Source organism: Ornithodoros turicata, chromosome 1, assembly GCF_037126465.1.
Source record: "Ornithodoros turicata isolate Travis chromosome 1, ASM3712646v1, whole genome shotgun sequence".
Classification (NCBI taxonomy): Eukaryota; Metazoa; Arthropoda; class Arachnida; order Ixodida; family Argasidae; genus Ornithodoros; species Ornithodoros turicata.
This window is the reverse complement of record NC_088201.1, coordinates 170,939,450-170,961,943: the sequence shown is the minus strand read 5'-3', so window position 1 is coordinate 170,961,943 and position 22,494 is coordinate 170,939,450. Positions and strand designations below refer to the sequence as shown.

Below are 22,494 nucleotides of genomic sequence, written 5' to 3'. Positions count from 1 at the left end.
AACAAATTTCTGCAACCTTGATCTTGATGGTAGATTGAGAAGTTGCCGTCTCCCTGTCGTTTACCAAGCCCTGTCGGTCGCATGTTGGGTGCTTCTTCATCGAACTATGCCCACAGGTTTGGCTGGTTCTGCTGGGACCGCTGCCGACAGCGGGGAACTTTCTTCTCCTGGCTCTTTTTTTTTTTTGAAGTGCTGGGAACAAACGACCGAGTGTAATGCTGGCACCAGCTGGCACAGCGCGTTCCCTTTCGCTCACCTTCACGCGATATTGCGTAGAGCCGCGCATAACGAACTGTCTGGTTTTACGTAGATGGGTAGAAATCCAGCGAACCGGTAGAATGTAGGAAGGAGTTGCCTCAGGACAGAAGCCGCCGATATTTCGAACAGAGACTGTTCTTCTTCTGGGCACCGTCCTCATCATTGGCATGGTATTTAAAGGGTTAGGTGCGACGTGTTTAAAGGTTCATGCGAATTGTGGGTCAACAGCCCGGAGGGAAGAAAGGTTCCGTACGGGGTTTTACGGCCGGAGTGAATGGTATGTTACGGTATGTTACGGTATTTCGTGGTACGATAAGCCCGAACTTGTCCTCTCAGTTGACAGACACCAAACAGTTTTTCGGCATATTCTGCGTCGTCCTCAACGAGAATCACGGCTGCCACACATCAGGTCTGTCGTATATGAGTCGTACTATCGTACTCTGTCGTAAGTCAGGCACAAGCAGGCTCCCCAAACCTCAAAATAAGATTTCAAATGCGTGCAGCACGTGATGAAAGCTAGCTGATATGCGCTTCCTCCCCGTCCGCCCGTCCCCGTTGTGCAGCGCCTCCGCGACGGAATGCCGAAACTCTCCAATCACAGCTCCCCTGTTTTTTCCCTAAAACGGCGGCAGGCCGGAGCTAAGCGATGCCAGCAAGTGGGCGTGCCTAACTCTTACCTCTTTAATCTGTTTCCGCTTGTGTGACGCGAACATGACGCTCATGTTCATTGGATGCCCCTACTAGAGATTGTATTGTTTCTGAGTTAGTCAAGAGCGGCATCGGAGAGCGATCTTCAAAATGGAAGCATGCAATGCGGAGCACTTCGCGTCGCCCTTTCTCCCAAAGCTGGGTCCCGAAAGTGCGGGCGTGAATTGGAAGGCCATGCGTCCGTCACACGGAGACGCTGGCGGACGAACTTGTTGCTGCGCAATGGTGCGGACCAGGCTTTAGGGACAGTGACCATTGCTACACGGCTGACGTAATTATGCATCATATCCTTCCAGACAGCAACGCGACAAATGGGTCCGACTCAACAACGCCTCTTCGTAAGTAGCCCCTACTCATTCACAATGTAGCCATCAGGTATGCCAGCGCATCTACTTGAGCACGTGTTCGGTGAGATAGCACGGGTTGGACGTATCAACTGTGTGGATGTCTTGAGGTGCGTTCTCATGCCGATCGGTCTTGTCGATCGACATTTTGAGGACGCACTTTTACCGCCATGGATGAAACGGCACGGTGGAAAAGGGAACTTGTATGGCACATTCTAGCACCCAGCATTGTCACCACAAGCTGAACAGGCTAGACGATGTGCCGCGCTTGTGGCCAGAGAAATATTGTGGAATTCAGTTGCTTAGACTGACTAAAGGTAATTTACCTAAGAGCGCAGGGAGATCATATGTAGAGCGAAAAGGGAAGCGAATGCGAATCGCATGGCTGACCCTGAACGTCGACATCTCTGGCGTTTCATGTTGAACGCATGCCCAAGCGGAATGCACATTTGTAATTTGTAATAGCATTCAGAATTAATGTGTGAAAGTGTGACATCCAGAACTGTCAGCTAGGTACTGCTCGCAACACGCCTGTCTGAAACCAGCACCCCATAGTTAGTCTCATCTCTAATCTCCAGGTGTTGTAAGACTATTTCTTTCGAGTAATAGACACGTGCAGTACATCGTACATTGTCACATACAATATTGACACAAAACTATATCAAGCGCGACGGAAGTATCATCGACTATGGAACTGTTGACAGGCGATTTCGGACAACCGTGCCGCGAGCAGTAGTCGCACATCACTATGCACTCTGGTGTGTCCGGATATTCTGCTGAATGTCTGACGCTCTACGCCTACAAAGTGTAGAGGAGGTGGAGTCCCTCTACATGAGCCGGGCCCCCTCTGCCACAACTGTCGAACACGACAGGCGATCATGTTGCTCTGGCCCGGCACGTCCGGCTATGGTCCAGGTGTCACGGCTCGCGGCGGAAGTGCGTCGAGATGCAGGATGTATGAAATGAAGCGGTAGGTCATCAGTGTGCCGGTGGCCGTGGATAGCACAGGCTGGTCCCTGGTAGCCGTGAAGCGATGGTCGGTGAGCTGACGGGATGATCAGTGAGCGATCAGCTCGTTGCGTGATCGGTCGGATCGGTAGCGTGGACGGGAGCGGACGGCGTGTCGGTCGAGAGGCGAAGGGCGGTCGTGATGTCATCGTGACCAGTAGAGTAATGGCGGTGACTTCCAGGGATAGCGTACCACGGTAGTGCTCGTCGACGGTGTCGTCAGAAATTTGTGATGGTGAAGAGCCGAAATGTTCGTATGAGTTACGCGATGATGGTATGCTACGGAGAGGTGATGACGGTGGGCCTCTTGCGGGATGATGCGGTGGGCCTCTGGGAAAAGTATATTAAATGGAGCACGAGGTCGCAAATGAGGCGAAACCTGCACTAGGCACTGCTCGAGCGAACAAACGACATGATCTCAGGCGTATCTGGACGGGAGAACTTTCATTCTCGCCGTCGCATCTGCGTCCACTCAAATCAGTTCCATTCCTACGAAACACGTGGCGCTCCCACGCCAACGCCCGTCGCTCATTTTGCGATCGAGGAGTGCGTGGCTATGGCCTCGGCTCATTTACATTTCATACAATTTAGCGCTTTATGCAGGGTGTTCACGAAATTCCCCTGGCTAAACTAATTCGAGAACTGCGCCACCTATCGGGGAACTTTTTGTTTTCGGTTAGCATAATTGATGCGAAGGCCACCAAGTGGCTGCTCAGTTTCTCATTTGGATGCGCTCGGTAATTAAGTAAACATCCTGACTTTTTTTGTTTTACTTCGCCGCGCTTTGGTACCTGTGCCGTAGCAATGGTCACACTGAGACATTGCCAAAGCAGTAGAAAAATAGCTTCGACTTTTATTGACTTTTTCAAGTAATTAGCTTGTTGCGGTTTACAAATTGCGCGGAGCAGTGCAGGAATGCGTTCTCTCACTGAACTATCTGGCACTCAAATTCGTGTTCATCCGTTTGCATTTGTGGCGGGGGAGCCGCAAGATAAGGAACAGCCGCGAGCGAGGGTTTCATATGGCTTCTCGTTTTGCTTTTTGCTTGCTCGGGGGCAAGATGAGACACGCTGTAGTGACGAACTACCAAATTAGTTTTTTCTTTCTTTTCTGGGTTTGGGTGAGGAGAAACAACTTGGACAAACAATTCCCTCTTAGCTCGCAGTAGCTCGCAGAAGAGGTTAATCGTGAATGTTAATCGTAGCTTAATTTAAGCGTAATTGTCTCTCCTAAAAGTTCACAGCGTTGCATGACACTGTTACGAAATTCATGGCGTCATTTGTCTGCCTCTAGCACGTCGTATTTACGCCAGTGTACGCCAGTTACGCTCGTAGCTGAATTGTTCGCCCAAGTTGCTGCGTTGTCTCAAGGCAGATTGGTCGGCTCCGGTCACGTATTCTATATGACATGCTCACGAGCCACTATATGTCCCTATTTCCACTACGTTTTCGTGAGTCGGTAAGGAACTGCGGTGCTCCGTCCTTCGTATTCCTTTCTACGCGTGCCAGGATGACAACTTCCTTACGGTAGATGTGATAGGATCTCAGGCGTTGGTGGGAGACGAGAGTAAATGTACAAATCAAGGAGAGTACATGACTTCAAGAGGATTACGTTTGATGTGCCTTGGAGTGCGAGATGTTTCTGCCCCCCCCTCCCCCCCTCCAAGTGCGAGAATAATAGTGTTGCTGAAATTGCTGTCGTATCACTGCAGCTTCGGCACGTTGCATAGTTTGCCAACCGTTCCCTTTCCCCATTTCGCTGTTTTGCAGTCTGTCTGTCCCTCTCGGTCTCTGCGATTTCTATGGTGCACATTCTGTGCTCTCCGCGAAGTACATCGCTTACCACAAGAAGTCCTCGGCTATAAGATATTGAACACCAGTCGCTTGTTCGTATGGGTATCAGTACCTAATAGACCCTGATTATGTTGTTTTCATTTGCATTTCAGGGTCGCCGGATCCTGAGTCATCGGAGACGGGAGATCCCTCGAGTACGTGGAAGATGATTTACATCGATTTGATTAATACATCGACGAAATACCAAAGGTTCTGACAGAAAAATATGGCGTAAAGAGCTCATTACCTATCGATATATTCTGTGTCGATAGCTTAGCGTCAAAATAAGCGGCAGTTACAGTTGAGCAAATAGCAAAATAACGATGTGACGAAAAAAGCTAGACGCGCTCCGATATATTGCCCGCATATTGTAAACATGGTGAAGTGCAAAACAGTTGTAGCCAACGTCCTTCGGCACATGTGACATCGAAATTGTGCACTACAGCGGGGACATATATGTGTCTCGAGCGACTAAATACAGATTCGGTTCTATAGGTCCTGAGAAGTGCGGTTTGGTGGAGTGGTTGACTTATTCTTAGACCTCTTTCATTTCGTCACGATTTGTCTAACTTGTCCTCTCAACATATTCTGCTTATAACGAAATATAAATTCTCTCGCGAGGCTACATTGTGCTGCATAGGTTTGCCACATAACGTGTCATAAAATTATATTAAACATCTACTTGTCTGAACATCATGGGGTCAACTTCTGAGCACTTTTATCAAAATTATTCGCGAGAAATTTAATTTTTCCAATTGAACGCCGAAATTTGGCAGGTTAACCTGGCGTGTTCTTTTCCTTTCTTTTTTCCCCCCAGAGAAACAAAGCACATGCAGAATTTAGCCCATTGTAGCTCAAAATGTGTTCCCTACTAAAATAGGCGGTAATAGCCGGGGAAAGAATTGCGAAAACCTTGTTTTGCCGGCACGCCAATCGGCGGCCGCGCTCAGATCTCCCACAGAAACGGGTTGAAGACGCCATGTAGCTGCTCTGTCACTTTTCCGTTTCTAACCCTCTTCTGAAAACGGCAACACGCTTGCAACGCGAAAGAAGAGAGAGAAGGAAGCAAGAAAGGGAGGAGTGACCGTTTTCCTTTCGCCGCAGGTTGCATTATCTTGACGTAGAACTGAGCTTGGCCGCCATTTTGCGCTCTTTGAAAGGAAGGCTTTGCATTTTTTTCGGCTGTTACCTTGGTAGTAGTGAATGTATTTTGTGCCCTTGTGGGGTATCTCTTGCATGCGCTTTCTGTTTCTGTAAAAAGGAAAAGAAAAACACGTGAGATTGAATTGGCAAATTTCGGAGTTCAATTCGGAAAATCCGATTTCTCGCGAATTAAATTTGGCAAAAATGGTCAGTAGTAATGGCAAATCTCACCTCAGAAAGAGTACCGTCGATCCCATCGTGTTGACGAGTTGATTTTTAAGTATAATTTGGTGACACATTAGGTGAAACTGCATAACATGGCATAGATGCAGCCATGCTGATGGACACACTCTGCTTGCTTGAGCCTCTGTGTCTTGTTTATTTTTCTGTATAGTCATGCCTTTTTTTTTTTAAGAACGATCAGCGTGTGCAGAGGAGCTCCATAGTGTAGCTTAATTTAAGCGTAATTGTCTCTCCTAAATGATCAAAACGTTGCAGCGACACTGTTACCAAATTCTTCACATCATTTGTCCACCACTAGTACGTCGTATTTATGCCGGTCTACGCCATCTACGCTGGTATTGAATTGTCCGCCCTGGACATCTCAAGGTAGATTGGTCGGGACCGGAGCGGTGAGTCAGTAACGAACCGCGGTGCTCCCTCCTCCGTATTCCTTCCTGCGTGCGCCACGATGACAACTTCTTTACGGCAGAAGACGCGATGAGATTTCAGGCGTTGAGAGGAGACTAGACTAAATGTAGAAATCAAGAAGAATACAGGACTTCAACTGGATTGCGTTTGATGTACCGGGAGTGCGAGATGTTTCTTCCCCCCCCCCCCCAGTTCGCCCACATTACTGAAATAATAATAGTGTTGCTGAAATTGCTGTGGTATCTATCACTGTGGTTTCTGCACCTTGAATGCGCACCTTTGGTCACATAACTATTCATGGTCAACGGTCTGACATGCGCACAGATGATATGACGTGATATGATATATGACGTGATACGTGCACGCTGATATGACACACACATTCTGTGCTCTCTGCAAAGTACCTTGCCTACCACAAAAGGGCTTCGGTTATGGCAGATTGAAGGCCAATCGCTTGTTCATATGATCACAGTACCAAATAGACTCTGGTGATGTTGTTTTCATTTGCATTTCAGGGTCGCCAGGTCCTGAGGCACCGCAGGTGGTAAATCCCTCGAGTAAGTGAAAGATATTTTGCATCAATTAATACATCACTTCAATTAATACATCGAGGAAATACCAAAGGTTCTGACAGAAAAAAGAAAAAAAAATCGCGCAAAGAGCTCCAATATCAATCGATCTGTTGTCTGTCGATAACTTAGAGGGAAAATATACGCTACAATTGAGAAAATAGCAAAATTACGACGTGACGAAAAAAGCCAGAAGCGCTTCGGTATTCAGACCCGCATATGGTAAATATGGAAAACACATGTAGCAAACGTCCTTCGGTAATGTGACATCGAAATTGTACACTACAACAGGGACACATGTGTCTCGAGCGGCTAAAAATAGTTTAGGTTCTAGGTCCTGAGAAGAGCGGTTTGTTGGAGTGGTCGATCTAGTTGGTTGGTGTGGTTGAAATTTTTACGATTCGTGAAACGTGCCCCCTCAACGTATTCTGTCTATAATAACAAATAAATTTTCACGCGAGGCTACGTTGTGCACTTTGTGGAACAACGTGTGTTATGTGGGTGTGTCACATAACGTGTCATAATATTCTGTTGAATTTCAGAGACGCCAGGTTCTGAGGCACCGGAGGCGGGGAGTCCCTCGAGTACGTGGAATACCTTTTATATCGATTGATGACGATGGCACTCGTCCTTTACACATGCCCCATAGTGGCGACACCATAGGATGCCAAATGGAATATCATGTGTACATAACTTTACATCAACCCTGTATCAAATGGAGAGGGGATATGTAAAACATTTTTGGATGTTTCTATGCAAAGTCATTTATCTCAACTCGGCTCACGATCAAACGCTTAGAGAAAATCTGATAGGCCCATGCTTGACGATAGGGTGTCCGTTAGTGCTGCACCAGAATGCCATACACAAAAGGCGCTGTGCGTTCATTTTCATATAGACTAAACCCTTACAAGAGTCATCCTTGCACGTCCCTCGGCGTCTTTCGTCAAGATCGACGTCGGAGCACTCGAAAAACAGGCAACGGATGTTAGCCATAGCGTGTGCGTTAGTTGCTCAGAGTGCAGGAGTGTCGTTACCATTGTAGCAACCAAATGGAGAGTGAAGTATCGATGATTTACTTTTGAAGCGTTTTGCCACTAGCAGCGACCATGTGTTCCAGGAATGTTAGAGTTGAAGTGTCACAACCCCGTGAAAAAACTGATTTTTGTTTTGTTTACGGTGACACTCCTGTAACCCTACAGGACACTGGTGAATGCACCACTACTGTTATAGAGGGTGTCCCAGCTAAATGCGAACAGATTATTTTTTCATTTTATTTTTCGTTTCATTTATTGTACCACAAGCGGTACAAGGGCCGGAGAAGAAGCAGCAGCATGTTCCGCTTGACGAAGGCACAGCCACAGTGAACACTCGAGGCACCAGAGACACAGCAGGCACTCGAAAAAAAGAAAAGAAAAATGAATTATACAACAGTATGAAATCATAAATTACATGCAACTATAGGATGGAACAATGTATCAATTTAAACTGACAGATCAACTAACAAAATGGTACCTGTAAATACCATTTACCACTATCTACTATTTTTAAATATACATATAACTTTTTTTCGAGATGAAGTCACTTTCAATATAACACATGCTGAAGGGCACTCCTTAAGAGGGCACCAGCAATCTCCTAAGACAATGTCCTAATTGATTTTTAATGATAAAAGCTACGAAGTTGTCGCAATGAGAACATCTGGTCCCTTTGGTCAGCTGATACCGTTGCCGTTTTCAGAACAAAAATACGTTCGATAGATCGTCCGCAAAAAAATTGTGAAGGAACACATTTTTTTCTTTATTTTGTCCATTGCGCATCCGCAGAGGCGCGTCTTTCCTTCATTCCCAATATGAGAGGGTGAAGAAGCGCAGTGCCGCCTCATGCGTCGAAGATGAGCCTTAACTTGCGGAAACAAAACAAACAAATGTAGCGGATGACGCTATCGGAACTGCCCTTATCTTGGGTTGCGTTTTCACCTTTCTTTTAATCTTTTTCCATGACGCAAGAGGCGATAGTGTGCTCTTTCACCCTCTGATATTGTCTCCGAAGGCGCGCAATGAACAAAATAAAGCAAAAAAATGCTGTTCCTTCGAGATTTTTTTTTTTTTGCGAACGATCGGTTAAACGGATTTTTGTTCTGAAAAATGGCTACGGTATCAGGTGACCAAGGTACCAGATGTTCTCATTGGGACAACTTCGTAGATTTTATATTTAAAAGCTTAGTTACTGCAAGTTAATAAGGCTACTGCCTTACGCGTTTGGTGGTGCCGTCTTAAGGAGTGCCCTTCAGCATATATTACATTGCAACAGACTTCATCTCGAAAAAAGTGATAATATTCCCAGAGATACTGGTAGAGAAGATTCCCAGTTGGGTAACAGCAGTTTATTGCCCGAAAGTTGGACTGGACTGAACGTCCCTGAGGATTAGAAGCTGCGAGCCAGAATGTTAAGCTCTCGCCGGGTGGCGCTGCTGTCTCGTCGGCTTCTTCGTCCGGCGGCTGGAAGCACCACTACATTATATATATATACAGGGTGTTTCAGTTAAATACCCGGGCTAAATAATTCGCGAACCGGTGCACCAATCGAATACCTTTCTTTTTTACAAGTATCTGTCCAACACCGCCTACAAGATGCACACCGCGTGAATGAGCGGGAGGCGCTCATTATTTAAATAAAAATGCAAATGAGTTTCGTAAAAAAGCGTAACTTCTAAAGCAGGGCGCTGTCGGTATTAAAATGGGTATTACCCCTTTTAGGACCTTCAGTGGACACCTTTCAGAGAAAAATCTGCCACCGAAGCGGGACATTTGTTGCAGTAGTTAATTGGTTGCGGTTTACGTATTTTTGTCGCGGCTGGTCGCGGCGAAGCGCAAAAAGACGCTCTTTCACTCCGTTATCCACCAATGAATTACGTCCTTACACCAATGAATTACGTCCTTTTGCGCTTCGCCGCGACCAGCCGCGACAAAAATACGTAAACCGAAACCAATTAATTACTGCAACAAATGACCCGCTTCGGTGGCAGATTTTTCTCTGAAAGGTGTCCACTGAAGGTCCCAAAAGGGGTAGTACCCATTTTAATACCGACAGCGCCCTGCTTTAGAAGTTACGCTTTTTTACGAAACTCATTTGCATTTTTATTTGCATGTATTTTTATTATTTTATAATGAGCGCCTCCCGCTCATTCACGCGGTGCGCATCTTGTAGGCGGTATTGGACAGATACTTGTAAAAAAGAAAGTTATTCGATTGGTGCACCGGTTCGCGAAATATTTAGCCCGGGGATTTAACTGAAACACCCTGTATATATATATATATATATATATATATATATATATATATATATATATATATATTGAAAAAATCTGATCGCATTTAGCTGGAACACCCGATATATGTTTCTGCTGGGATTGCACTTCTTAAATGCTTACAGCGAATCACACAAGCGTCACAAAAGCGCAACAATTCTTAGAGTGCTGCAGCGCTGTACCGCATACCATGACACAAGTTGGATATGGCCCTAGGTCACGTAGATCCCAACACCCTATCAATCATCCTGTTCACCAAAGGCTGTTAGTAATTTACTTGCATTTCTTATCGCAGACGATGCTGGCCCTCCTGCTGAAGTTGTTGCTCCAGTGATTGCTCCTGAACCACGTAAGTGGTAACCGTGTGTGTGTGGTAGTCGTTCCTTCGTCAGTCAACGTGACTAGGAAATACCATTTCACCCAAGGGCATGCCTATACTGCAGAGGTGGGGGTGTAATTCATTACGGAGTAATGCATTACGTTTGAGTAATGTGTAGTGCTAATATATGACAATTTGGGAGCGAGGAATGAGCAGTGGTAACCCAAGCGAAAATCTGGACTGGTCCCAGAACGGTTAAGGTTGAATTTGGACTGGTTCCAGTTGAATATTGGATGGTCCCAACGAGATTCTCAAGTGGGGTGGCTGGTTCCTATTTGGCGACATCACATGAGCCACTCTGGTCTCAGATGGTTTCAGAAGTTCCAGCTTGAACCTTACAGACATCAATGTGTTCCCAGAACGGTCAATTGACCAACTTGAAATTCAAAGCTAAGCCGCTTCCCGTCTTCCCCCTTTGAGATTTCATTTTGTCCATTCTTGCCATATACCACTCTGGTTTTGTTTGATCTATAACTCTGATCTATTTTAGCAGATGCATGATCTTCTATTCTTTTTTATCCACGTGCGCGTCTGCGATAGAGCATACGCTGTAACTTCAATTCATGCACATATTCTAAATACATCCATATTCTGAAGTGCCAGTAAAATGGCAAATGTCGAACAATACATCTCAACCACGACAAATAATTCGAAGACAAGCTTATTGCACAGGCTGATGCAATGCAGATGCGTTAACATTAACCATGGAGGCAGCCGCCGGCACTAAAGCTAAACGCACCACTCCGAGAACATTGTCGCTACTGGCGCAGTTGCTCTAAATATCTCTAATTCGCTGCGTAATATATGTGTACATATTTGGATGCTCATTGGTCTCCGAAAACTGGCGTCAGTCTTCCTTCGCGCTGATTGGGCGAGAGTCATTTGATTGAGGGGCTAGGATCCGAATGGCCGGTCGAACGGAAGATAAAGAAAAGCGACGGAGGAGGCATGTCCACTCACGCGTGTTCTCTCTGACTACAACCGTTGTGCTCGCAGACGCTAGCGGGTAGTTTCCAAGGTCATGAATGCTTCAGATATAGATTGTGGCGAACAGCTAATGTGAAAACGGCACATCCTGGTCATCACAAGAGCGGAAAGACGAACATGATAGGGAATCCCTGCACCTCCAAAGCACGCAGAAGTCATTCGTGAGGAAGTCTGCACTGCTTCCGATGTCCCGCAGCTGAACGGTAAGACAAGTTTGGCTACTTTTCGTTACCGAAGGAAGTAATGCAGGTTTACCGTGTGAAGTGTATTACGTACAGCATTTACGAGTCACTCTGTACGTTAGAAGAGTTTCATACTGCAGTGCGTTGCCGTAACTTGTGCGGTTCGGATATGCCGCAAATCAAATTATATGTGTGGTTATGCTAGTTGCCTCTGATGCACGCCGCAACCGTTCATTCACTGTGATCTACGAACGTATGTAACACGTGTGCTTTGACGTTCGAATAGGAAGTTAACGTCGAATTGCCTATTAGTAACAGTGATTTTCGTCCAGAGCTACGCACCATCAATGCATTGTTTTTATTTTATTTTAGTGCTCCCGCAGCATTCGGCAACAAAACACACCTGGCACAGCTGTTTTCCAATACTGTACACCGGTATACTGGGTGTACGAACTGCGATTGGCTTTTGAACTGCTCTTCGGTGTCGAAGCACCTAAAGCTCGAGTGAAACCTGTTACAAGAAGTGAAAGGATATGTACTGTAACTTTTTAAAAACAGTTCGCGAGGACAAATAAACTTGCTTCATCTTCCGCCATCGCTTTTTGTTCCTCTGCTTTGGGACAACACGCACGTTACGCTACAGCAAGCGCGGAGGAAAAGCTGACGAAGCTGGAAGGAGGGGGACGAGAAGAGAGACGAGGAACATGAGGAGAGCATGGGAAGGAGGCTGGGAATGGAGGTCGGTCTGCGCATGCGCACTTGACCCCACCTTTTTTTTCGCGCTGCTGATCGTGGCCGCTGTGAGTGGCTCCTGGAGATCACGTGATTTGGGCCACCGCCATTTTCCCTGGACCATGGGAGCTTCCGGCGGATGATGAATGTGCCATCCCCTGGCACCAAAGCGAACGCGAGGCTCCGAAAACATTGACGTCACTGACGGAGCCACTCCGAATATTCCTAATTGGCTGCGTAATATACAGGGTGTCCCACTAAATGCCAACATATTTTTAAGTATATATGTATATATATATATTCTTGAAGGTCTTGAAGATTCAGACGGCGCCGTATTAATACACAGAAGAAATAAGTTCGCACAGAGCACCACCAAAGGAATATTTTCAGATGACTTCATTTAATTCATTGTGAAATTACACAGACACGACGTTTCGAACGGTGGACCGTTCTTTTTCAAGTGAAAAGATATAATGAGTCAAACAGAAAACACTCACTTTCGTGTGCTTCGACCGTGGTGGGGGAAGGGAAATCGCAGTGCGTTGAGGTTGCCGAAGGGAGGTCCATCTAGCCCATCTAGACTACCAGATTCCTTACTGTTGAAAGTACACCGGGATCTTCGTTAATGATTCGTTAATGATCCCGGTGTACTTTCAACAGTAAGGAATCTGGTCGTCTAGATGGGCTAGATGGACTTTCCTTTTTTTCCTTTGTTTTCTTCTTTTCAGCTATGGCCTTAGTACAGCTCACCCTGAGCTGGCTCCCCAAGAAAGATATCACCACCCGGACTTGACCTTGCGGAATGTTCCAGAATATGACTCAGACAACTGCCTCATGGCATACTTGCACCGATTGTGACGTCACCCAGGAAACCTATTTAAGCAATATGCAACCCTTGTACCTCTTTTGTCCTGACGAAGACAGTGCCACTGTCGAAACGTCGACCATTCTTTTTCTATTTTTTTTATCTATGTGTTAAATTGCCCATTAAATAAATTGGTTTTTGTTAACATTCCTGTAATCTGTAGTCCAAGTCTTATTATTTCACTTTTATTCAACTTCGTAGCCGTCTGATATATTAACCTATTTGTCCTATATATATATATACACTTCAAATATGTTCGCATTACCTTTGAATTATAAAAGTTACGAAGTTGTCAAATGAGAACAAAATAAAGAAAAAAAAGGTTCTCCTTCACAATTTTTTTGTGGACGATCTATCGAACGTATTTTTGTTCTGAAAACTGCAACGGTATCAGGTGACCAAAGCGACCGGATGTTCTCATTGCGACAACTCCGTAGCTTTTATCATTAAAAATTTAATTATTGAAAGTCAATTAGGACATTGCTTTAGGAGATTGCTGGTGCCCTCTTAAGGAGTGCCCTTCAGCATATGCTATATTGCGATGGATTTCATCTCGGAAAAAGCGATCTATATATATTTTAAAAAAAATGTTCGTGTTTAGCTGGGACGCCCTGTATGCGTAAATATTGGGATGCTCATTGGTCGACGAGAACGGCGTCAGTCTTACTTCGCGCTGATTGGGCGAGAGTCACTTGACTGAGGAGCGATGAGCCGAACGGCCAACGGAGGAGAAGGAAGAAACGAGAAGTGAAACGAACGTGATCTCTCGGACTCCGGTCATAGCGCTCGCAGACTCGCAGACGATAGAGGATAGTTTCGATCGTTTTTGAATCAGCTTCTGAGCTGATCATCTCAACACTGGAAATACGAACATGGCAGGTAATGCCTGCACCTCCAAAAGCACTCCTCCTTCCGATGTCCCGCAGGTGAACGGTAAGACAAGTTTGGATAGGTTTTGTTGAAGGAAGTAATGCAGGTTTATCGTGTGAAGTGCATTACAACATTTACTCACTCTGGAACGTTAGAGGCGTTTCATAGTGCGGTGCTGTGCCGTAACCTAGACATTTCGGATATGCCGCTTATCAATTTATGTGGGTTGAGTATACTAGTTGTCCCTGACGTCCAGGCTATTCACTCACTGTGTACGAATATTAATCTACAAGTGTTTCAGACACGTGTGCTTTTTTGCTGAAACAGTAAATCAGCATGGATTCCATATTCTTAAATAGTACACGTAACATGTACTGTAAATAAATAGTACACGTAAATAGTACTGTAATTTTCGTCCAGAGTTATGCTTGATCAATCAAGTATTCTTATTTTCTTCTTTAGTGCTTTCCTAGCAATCTACGATAATGAGACCCCTGACTTTGAACCGCTTTTCAGTGTAGCAACACCTAAAGGGGTACCCATATATACTGTGACTTTTTCGAAACAATTCATGAAGATAAATACACTTGCTGATAACTGCTTTGTTTTTTGTTCCTTTACTTTGGCGCAACACGTACGTTACTGCGCGGAAGGAAGGCTGGAGAAGCTGTGGGGGGGAGGGGGGGGGCTAGAGCAGAGCCGCAGAGCAGACGACAAACGCCAAGAGAGAAGGGGAATGTGGTTAGGAATAGAGGTCGGTCTGCGCATGCGCAGTTCAGCCAATATTTTTCCCGCGATCGAAACTCCTGAGTGCTGTGAGTGGCTAGTGGCTTCTGAAGATCACATGGTTTGGGTGACCGCCATTTTCCCTGGACTACTGCATATATGGGAAGTTCCGGCGGCTGAATACGCCACGGCGGCTACAAATTTAAATGACGAAACGCGAGAGCCGAGAGGGCTAGGGTGCCTGTTGGAAGCTGGAACTTGGACCCGTCGCTGCAAGTTGGTCTTGTCTTCGGTTGCCGTGGCAAGGATCGTGTATCTCAAGAGCAGTATTTGCGTGTGTATTAGCGCGCTTTCAAAGACAATGCGATGACAATCGTTCGTGTGCAACACATTGTCAATTTTCGGGAAGAGTTTTGACGCTAGGAAGACTTACATGCCGTACGGGGAACAAACGGACGGTGAAACGCCCATCGGAGTGCACGTAGTGCCTGTTCTGATGTTCGCAGGTATGAGTGATGGCCGCATGAAGTTTTGATTACTATTAATTAGATGGTTCATTTTAGGAACTTAGGAGGAAGTTGAAGGGAAACAGGATAAGACGGGACAAGGATAAGAACAGGATACGCTTACGGTACACCGGGATGTCGCATTTCTTCATTGGAGCGACGCCCTAGAAGCGAACAGCAGTTGCCCGGTCACCCGTTTCTTATTCGATCTCTTCCTCTCAGGTAGCTGGAGGCCGCCGCGATGGAGAAATACGCCTGTGACATGTGCTGTACACTTCCGGCCCAAGCTGTACATTCAAATAACGATATATTGATTATTTTTTACTGCTCAGTGTATGCTGTTAGCGGAATAAACAGTGTTTACTTGCGCAATATGTGCATTTCTACGCCTCATTTTCGGTCATGCATTCAATGGCCCCAGCTGCTATGTGGCCGGACCCCGAACCATTAAGCAGGGGGACCACGGGATTAATTGCACCGGGACGATCGTGAAACTGGTTCCACTTTCAACCGGCCCGAGTCAGTAAATGGTCCCACATTCAAAGTGGTACCTGTCCGATGAACCACCCCACTCCAGATTTTTACCTGGGAATGCACTATATTTTGGGCTGGTAATGCATCATGGCATTATTCAATACTATGACTGATGTTCTGGCGCTCTCTAACCCGAATTCTTAAAAGTTGTGTCCTGTCGACGCACAGAAAACCCCTGGTTTTTCCAACCTTGTCCTTAACAATGACGAGGAGAATAGCGAAGCAAAGGGGGGGGGGGGTATTCTCCAATAGGCCAACACGTGTCCAGATGGTGTCATCGCCCTTTTTCTCCTCTAACACTTTTCTGACCTATTACAACCCCAATCATCACTATCGTATAACGCTTCTCTGTCAAAGAACACAATGAACTCGCACACACACACACAGAACAGCCTCTACATTTGTAACAACTGATAAGTAACTAAGTGATTGGCTTGTTTTTTCTGGTACTGAGCAACTATCTCTGAGCAGCAATAAATCTGTATGCATATATGCACAAGTTCACTTGCGCCAACTTCACGAATATTCAGGTTGCTGATACGTTTAATGCAGGGCCTCATTAGACACTTCTGGGATAATGTAATGCCAGAATAATGAAATTACTCGATGAAAGTAATTGCATTAGTAATACAATTCTAACCACAAAAAGCCAATGGGTAACTAACGCATTAGCTACGGAAAAATAATCAGTAATAGTAATGCTTTGTCACCCCTGATGCCTAGTAATCGGCAATGTACAGTGCTGGACAGAACTTTACGGAACACGCTTCGGCGCTTTCGTTCCTCAGAGGGACGCGCTAGCAGAGAATGGAACCGCACAGACTTAGACATGTGCCTAGGTAACCAACGCACTCATCTGTTGGTAAGTTGCTACGGCACCATTCGCTGCTTGCGTGTCAATCTCAGGAAGGTATACGCCGGAGCATGTTCCATAAACTTTTGTTCAGTACTGTACGATCTACCACTGTACGATATTGCCCGACTTAGTGGCAAAAGACACAGGCCGGGAATTTCTTAAGATAAACTAACAGATCGATGAACACATCTAACGTTTATTCCGGTGATTATTATTACTTGTCCATTTAATAATGTCAACCCTCGCTTTCAGCGACACTAATGAAGTAAGTACTGAATACCTCCGTATCTCTCAGGTGGCGTTCTGCGCCGTTCATATTTTGGTTATCTCTCCATCTGTCTACGTCTGTGCGCCGCTCATAGCCACAGTTGCTTCGCGGCGCTAACACGGAGTTACTAGTTAAGAAATATTTTGGTTCACTTAACTAGCATCAAATTCAGACACATTGAAGGCAACGGTGCAGGTAAGAAAAATATCGCGAAACTCTCATTTAATTGAACAACTCGCCGAATATTTTGAGGTAGATCGACAAGTTCGAGGAACGTCGTCAAAGGGGCACCGTAATCTGCTGACGAAGCTATACGACGCCCTGTCACCTTTATCCTGGAGGCAATTTCTCAATCTACATTGACGTGAGGGTCTGGAGCAATACTGATGTACAGGCACTTGATGGCGACAACTATTAGCATCAGTGGCCTCAGCTAATACCAGGAAGCATCTCCCTCTCCAGGTTGTTGCTGAGCGCTATAAAGACGAAGACATAAGAGAGGGACACAACACATGCGCTGTGTGCCTCTTTTATGTCTTCGTCTTTATACCGCTCAGCAGCAATTTTGTCACTCTTGTCCAGGGATGCCAGAGCTGCATGATAGGGTGTGTCGAGGCCTCAGGGTGGATATGGTCAGAGCCCTGCACGGGCCGACCCGGGCCCGGACCTTCATATTTTTATGCGGCCCGACCCGGCCCAGCCCGGTGACCCAGTGACTAGAGCCCGGCCCGGCCCGAAATCAAAGCAAATAGGGCCCGGCCCGGCCCGGCCCGGTGGCCCGGCGAGTAGATCCCGGCATAGTATTTCCAGCCGCGACGTAGGCGTTTCTGGCGATTATCAAACAAATTTATCAGTAAATTTATAAGGAGAGGAGACAAACATGCAAGTGATGGCGGTTTAACACCATAACCGCAGCAGACCAAATTAAATCCAGAACGTACGCGGGCATGGGCGTTATCGTTACACTGATTTTGCGGATTTTGCGGAAGATTTTGCGGAGGTAGAGGATGCTGTCGCTAAACTCCTGCTCCCAGTCCATACCCCTCTCACCAAGCTTTGCCAAGTGATTGTGAAATACGTGAGGAGTGAGGAGCAGTGTAAAGTGGCTTTCAGAATGTTCTAGAGGGTCGAATCATATCCCTAATGCAGTATCCCTTGCGTGTCTTTGCAAAATATGCACAGGAATGACGCAAGCGCGTGATGATATGAACTAATGCATCTCCATTGTGTGGAATTAGCTGCGTGGCCCAGCCGGGCTTGACTCTCGGAAACATATTTGTCGCCCCGGGTCCGGCTCGGGCCTGGCCCGGCCCGCGGTGCTAGCGTATTTTGTGGGCCCGGGCTCGGCTCGGCCCGGAGCACACAGCCAATAACAAGCCCGGCTTGGCCCGCGGGCCGGGTCGGGCCCGGGCCCGTGCAGGGCTCTATGGTCTACGCCTACGCTGGAGTGCGGCACAGTTCACGTCACCGGAAGGTACTATGCCGGATGGCCTTAAATTAAGCCGGTAATCAGAGGACGCGTGAGCCACTCCAATGCTCGCATTAAACAGGAACACCACACAGCAATGACACAATGGGTTTGAACTCAGAGGCCGACGAGCAGGGTTCTGTTATTTCTTACACGTCGCACACACACAGATAATGTTGAAATTGTCTGTGAATTGATGTCTTACTGCACGCGGTTACAACATACCGCAAGTTCACATCTTCTGCGATGCTATCCCAATGTGCTACGTCGACGTCGCTTATTTTAGAGTACTTCACGAAGAAGGATTACTAGCACCCAGAATTATTTTCTCAAAGTCGCCAGTAGCACACCTCAAGCAATTGACTCTTCCCACTGTTCGAACTTATGGGAGCATTAATGGGGTCTAGAATGTTAGGTTAGTTGAGTGGGGCTTGAGTTATAGTGCTACCTATGGACGGACACTAAGTGCTTTATAGCGAGTTCGAAAACCTTCTATACGCAGTTTGTGATCAATTAAATGGAATAAGTTCAACATGCAACACCCAAAGGAAGTTTTCGGGATGGCGCTGAGAACCCTGCAGGACAGACCATTTGGTGGCACGGACCGATCTGGTGAACGATTCGCAAACCTCGCCAAACGCCCATGGGACACCAAAACGGATAAAGAGATAAAAGTGTAGGCCTGCGCTCTCCATGTTCGAGTTGAGACTTGGTCAGCGTAACAAGTTGGACGTTCCGTTCCTTCCACAACGCAAGCAAATCTGCTGGCGGAACGTCCGGGTCCGCTCAAGAACTAGGAAATGTTTGTAATTCGATAGGTGAAGAGGCACAGTCAAACTGGACAGCGTTGGAAAATAGCGTGGAAGTAGAAGAAGTAGTATGGAAGTAGTAAGCGGCTGCGACAAAGTGCGCGTGTGCACCATAAAACTGCCATTGGGCAACGTACCATGGTGCCCGGTACAGTCGCTCTAACTCTTAAAGAGGAGGTACTCATTCCGTAGGGGAGGATATCGCAAAACTGAATGTCAAAATTAAAAATGTGATGATGGATGGAGAAGCCCACGCATACTTTTTCTTTTTTGTACGTTCAATGGTCTTCAGATGCGTGTAATAATCAGACAGGTATGCACGGCGTTGCAACACTGAGCAGCTCTGACTCATTCCTCAACTGCGCAGCTGTTTAGGTGGCACCTTTTCACAACAAAGGCTGCGGCGTCTAGATGTTGAATTTGATAAAAGAAACTGTCAGGAGTAGCGAAATGATTCAGAAAAGGCCAGTGCACTCAAACTGACCCATGATCTAATCCATATAGATAACCATGGTATACAGATAATGCATATGGTAACCCATACGGATGTAACACAGCATTTCTCATTTGGTAAATATTGAGTACTCTGAAGCACCCTTAGGACGGATAACCCTAAAGAACTTCGAAGAACGACGTCATTGAAGATTATTGGTTAAAGGACATGTTCAACGTTTCATCGCCACATTTTTCACCAACCCGATTCTTTCACCTTCGATTGGGTTGACATGTTGACGACATGATTACCCAATTTTCAAGAACACCGGTCAACAGAACAGCGCCTGATGCTCAGCTCCTTTTATGCAGGTGAATCTACTGTGTTTGCGCCATTAAGATCATCTCGGATAAGGCTGACTAAATAGTGGTACAACTCACATTTGAATGTGCACTTCAGGAGCCACTAAGTTGCTTACGAATAAGTATTATTACTTGGGAATCAGATGAACATGTAGCATAAACAGGTACGAACTGTGCACCGTACGAAGAGAGGACACAGCAAATGCTGCTGACGAAGAAGTGTTTACTTCAAATGAGCCGGGATGCAAGGTCGCGAGGACTTGTACGTCCCGTATGTAGTGTCCCTCCGCATCACCGTCCTCAAGCTGGTAGCTTCACCGTGCCCTTCACTAAACCATCGTTCTCATCCTGCTCTTCCGTCTAGCAGGTCATTCATTCTGTCTGCTGGCCTTGCGCCACGCCGCAAACGCAATAGACACATTGGAGAGCGAGCATTTTGGAGAGCGAGTTACCGCACAGTGATTGATGCAGTGGCACAGGATGTTCAGCTGGAATCAGGCATGGCACGCATGACAGCCATTGCACGCGAGTGCTAAGGCCGCACTTGGTACATTAAAACATCCCTTTGGGCTTGTTGGTGACAGACTTTCATGACGTAAAAGCGCTAAAAACAGGATGAACACAAGACACAAGCAACAGCGAGCGGTCACTTTCAACAACTTTACTCACACGCCACAAGGAAGGTGCTTATACTCATTGCAACAGGAACTCCCTTTCCCCTTTGTTGACGTTTGCAGGTAACGCCAACAATTATGGTCTTCTTTGACGATAAGAAGTAAGTCAAGAAATTGTAGTTTTCTTTCAAGTAAATATTCAGTTGTGAATTCCAGCACTGGAACCGAGTCTTTCAATACAGAGATTATCACTTCTCTGTTCACTTCATTACACCTGTCAGCTATCACCAAATAATTATCCACGTACCGGAAACTCTTAGTCCATCTATACGTTTTCTTGTTGCTTCTGTTTCTTTTGCTGCCACAGAAGCGTTTCGACAAGGTCGTTTAAGCGAAGCTCTGAAGCTAGGGTAGGGTTGAAGCGGGTTTAATGAGGTTGAAAGCTCTTGCTGAAGCTCATGCTGCCCTGCAGATACCAAATCCGACATCTCGAAAGCTGGCTGTTCCTGTTTTGTCTACTTCCAGGAACCGAGTGGTCGTATACGGAACAGTTTTTCTGGCAATCATGTTCACTGCCATCGTCGCGAGATCGATGATGGTCCTCGGAAAAGGTAGGATCATTACTATCCTCGTCAACTACTGTGTGCATGTGATATACGATATGCAAACGACCCTTGCGCTCTTACGTGCCCCCGTAAACCGTAACCACCCGAAAATATTTATATAAGTTTCAATTGCTGGAAGTGTCCTAACGATTTTGTTCTCCCTGCCTCTTACAGTTGATGTCTCCACGAACCCAGTCAGCACGCGAAAACATGTCCCAGCTAAAACCACGGCAGCGCCACCTACCACCACGTCGACCAGCACAAGTAAGCAAACCTGGATTCAAAGATATAAATAGATGGAGAGGATACTGGCATCGAACAGGAACCTTTAAACCTGAACATTCATTATTGTGTCGGAGATTCACCACACTCCCCTCTTTTCCTTCGTCGTCGGGTCAGGACGAATTGCAATTCCCCGTCGTACTCACTTCTATCATGCTGTCCTCGGACGATACTCCGGCACAAGTTAACTCATACAGATCGCGACGGTCATGGGCTTGTTCGTACAGATTCATTGCGATGTAAAAGCGCAATGGGAGCTCTGTCAACACCACGTAGACAAAGAAAGCCTGCGCACTGTCCCCTCTCCCTCCTCCCCTATGTGGACATATGTAGTCAGAATTCGTCTACTACTGCCATTAACCGTTCTGCGAATTCAAGAACCCGCAAACGATTGCAGCTCACCTGGAACCTGGACGCATAAATATTTAGACAAAAAATGAAAGACGCTTTCCAGAAAATCACTGTTTATAAAGTGTGAGACCGTTTTGCGCTTTATTTCCATGGTCACGCCCGCTGAAAGCACCTTCGTGATTGGCCACGGCCATTGAAAACACGATCCTGGTTGGCTGACTCTTAATTGTTACGTCAAGTCGACCAGCGCGCACTCTTTCTGTATCTAGGTGGTGTTGGCCTTGTGCTGTGGGTTTCTTTTGGTTTTGGGATCGTCCTCCTTCTAGCGATTTTGTCCCGTAATGCAGAGCATGCCCTCCGACAAACGTACAGGAGCCTGAGATTGGCTCAGACAGGCATGGCATCTATCAGTTCATGAATTTGAGAGCGTTAAAGCACTCGGTAAGGCTGAAGCATGGATAATCACAATATCAAGCGCTTGTACACTCATCGGGTTATAAAAATACTCATCAGAGACACGCTACCTAGAGCAACTTTGCAAGCTTTTAAAGCAGACACGTCGAATATTCACGTAAAGAAAAGGCAAACTTCTCGTATTCCCAATCTCAATGTACGGGCTACATTATCCGCGCGCGGGTGTAAGGGTGTTTATATTGATCTTTTATAGAATTTTGATTAAAAAGCTATAAGAACAGCACAGATATCGTTCTTGCAGTTGAGTTCAACTGCCAGGCGGACATCCTCTGGAAGAGAGTATGTAACTACAAGATGACTAACTACCTGAAATTAATTAATTAACTGGGAAACGCGAGATTTGCGTATCGAAATTCGGCAATGCAATTTTC

The 22,494-nt window shown here is 46.2% G+C and overlaps 1 protein-coding gene across 7 annotated transcripts in view; it reads left to right on the top strand.

The window, feature by feature from the left end:
• Window positions 1-22,494, top strand: part of LOC135378792 (uncharacterized) — a 160,069-nt gene that overhangs the window by 38,695 nt on the left and 98,880 nt on the right. For 6 of the 7 annotated variants that reach the window (XM_064611885.1, XM_064611883.1, XM_064611882.1 and 3 more), the window contains 8 exons: window positions 1,263-1,304; window positions 4,264-4,305; window positions 6,460-6,501; window positions 7,056-7,097; window positions 10,116-10,169; window positions 16,710-16,722; window positions 20,937-21,022; window positions 21,191-21,280. In XM_064611885.1, coding sequence (XP_064467955.1) covers window positions 1,263-1,304; window positions 4,264-4,305; window positions 6,460-6,501; window positions 7,056-7,097; window positions 10,116-10,169; window positions 16,710-16,722; window positions 20,937-21,022; window positions 21,191-21,280 — 411 coding nt within the window. The remainder of the gene's footprint in view (window positions 1-1,262; window positions 1,305-4,263; window positions 4,306-6,459; window positions 6,502-7,055; window positions 7,098-10,115; window positions 10,170-16,709; window positions 16,723-20,936; window positions 21,023-21,190; window positions 21,281-22,494) is intronic. The other variant, XM_064611881.1, reaches the window with a different exon arrangement.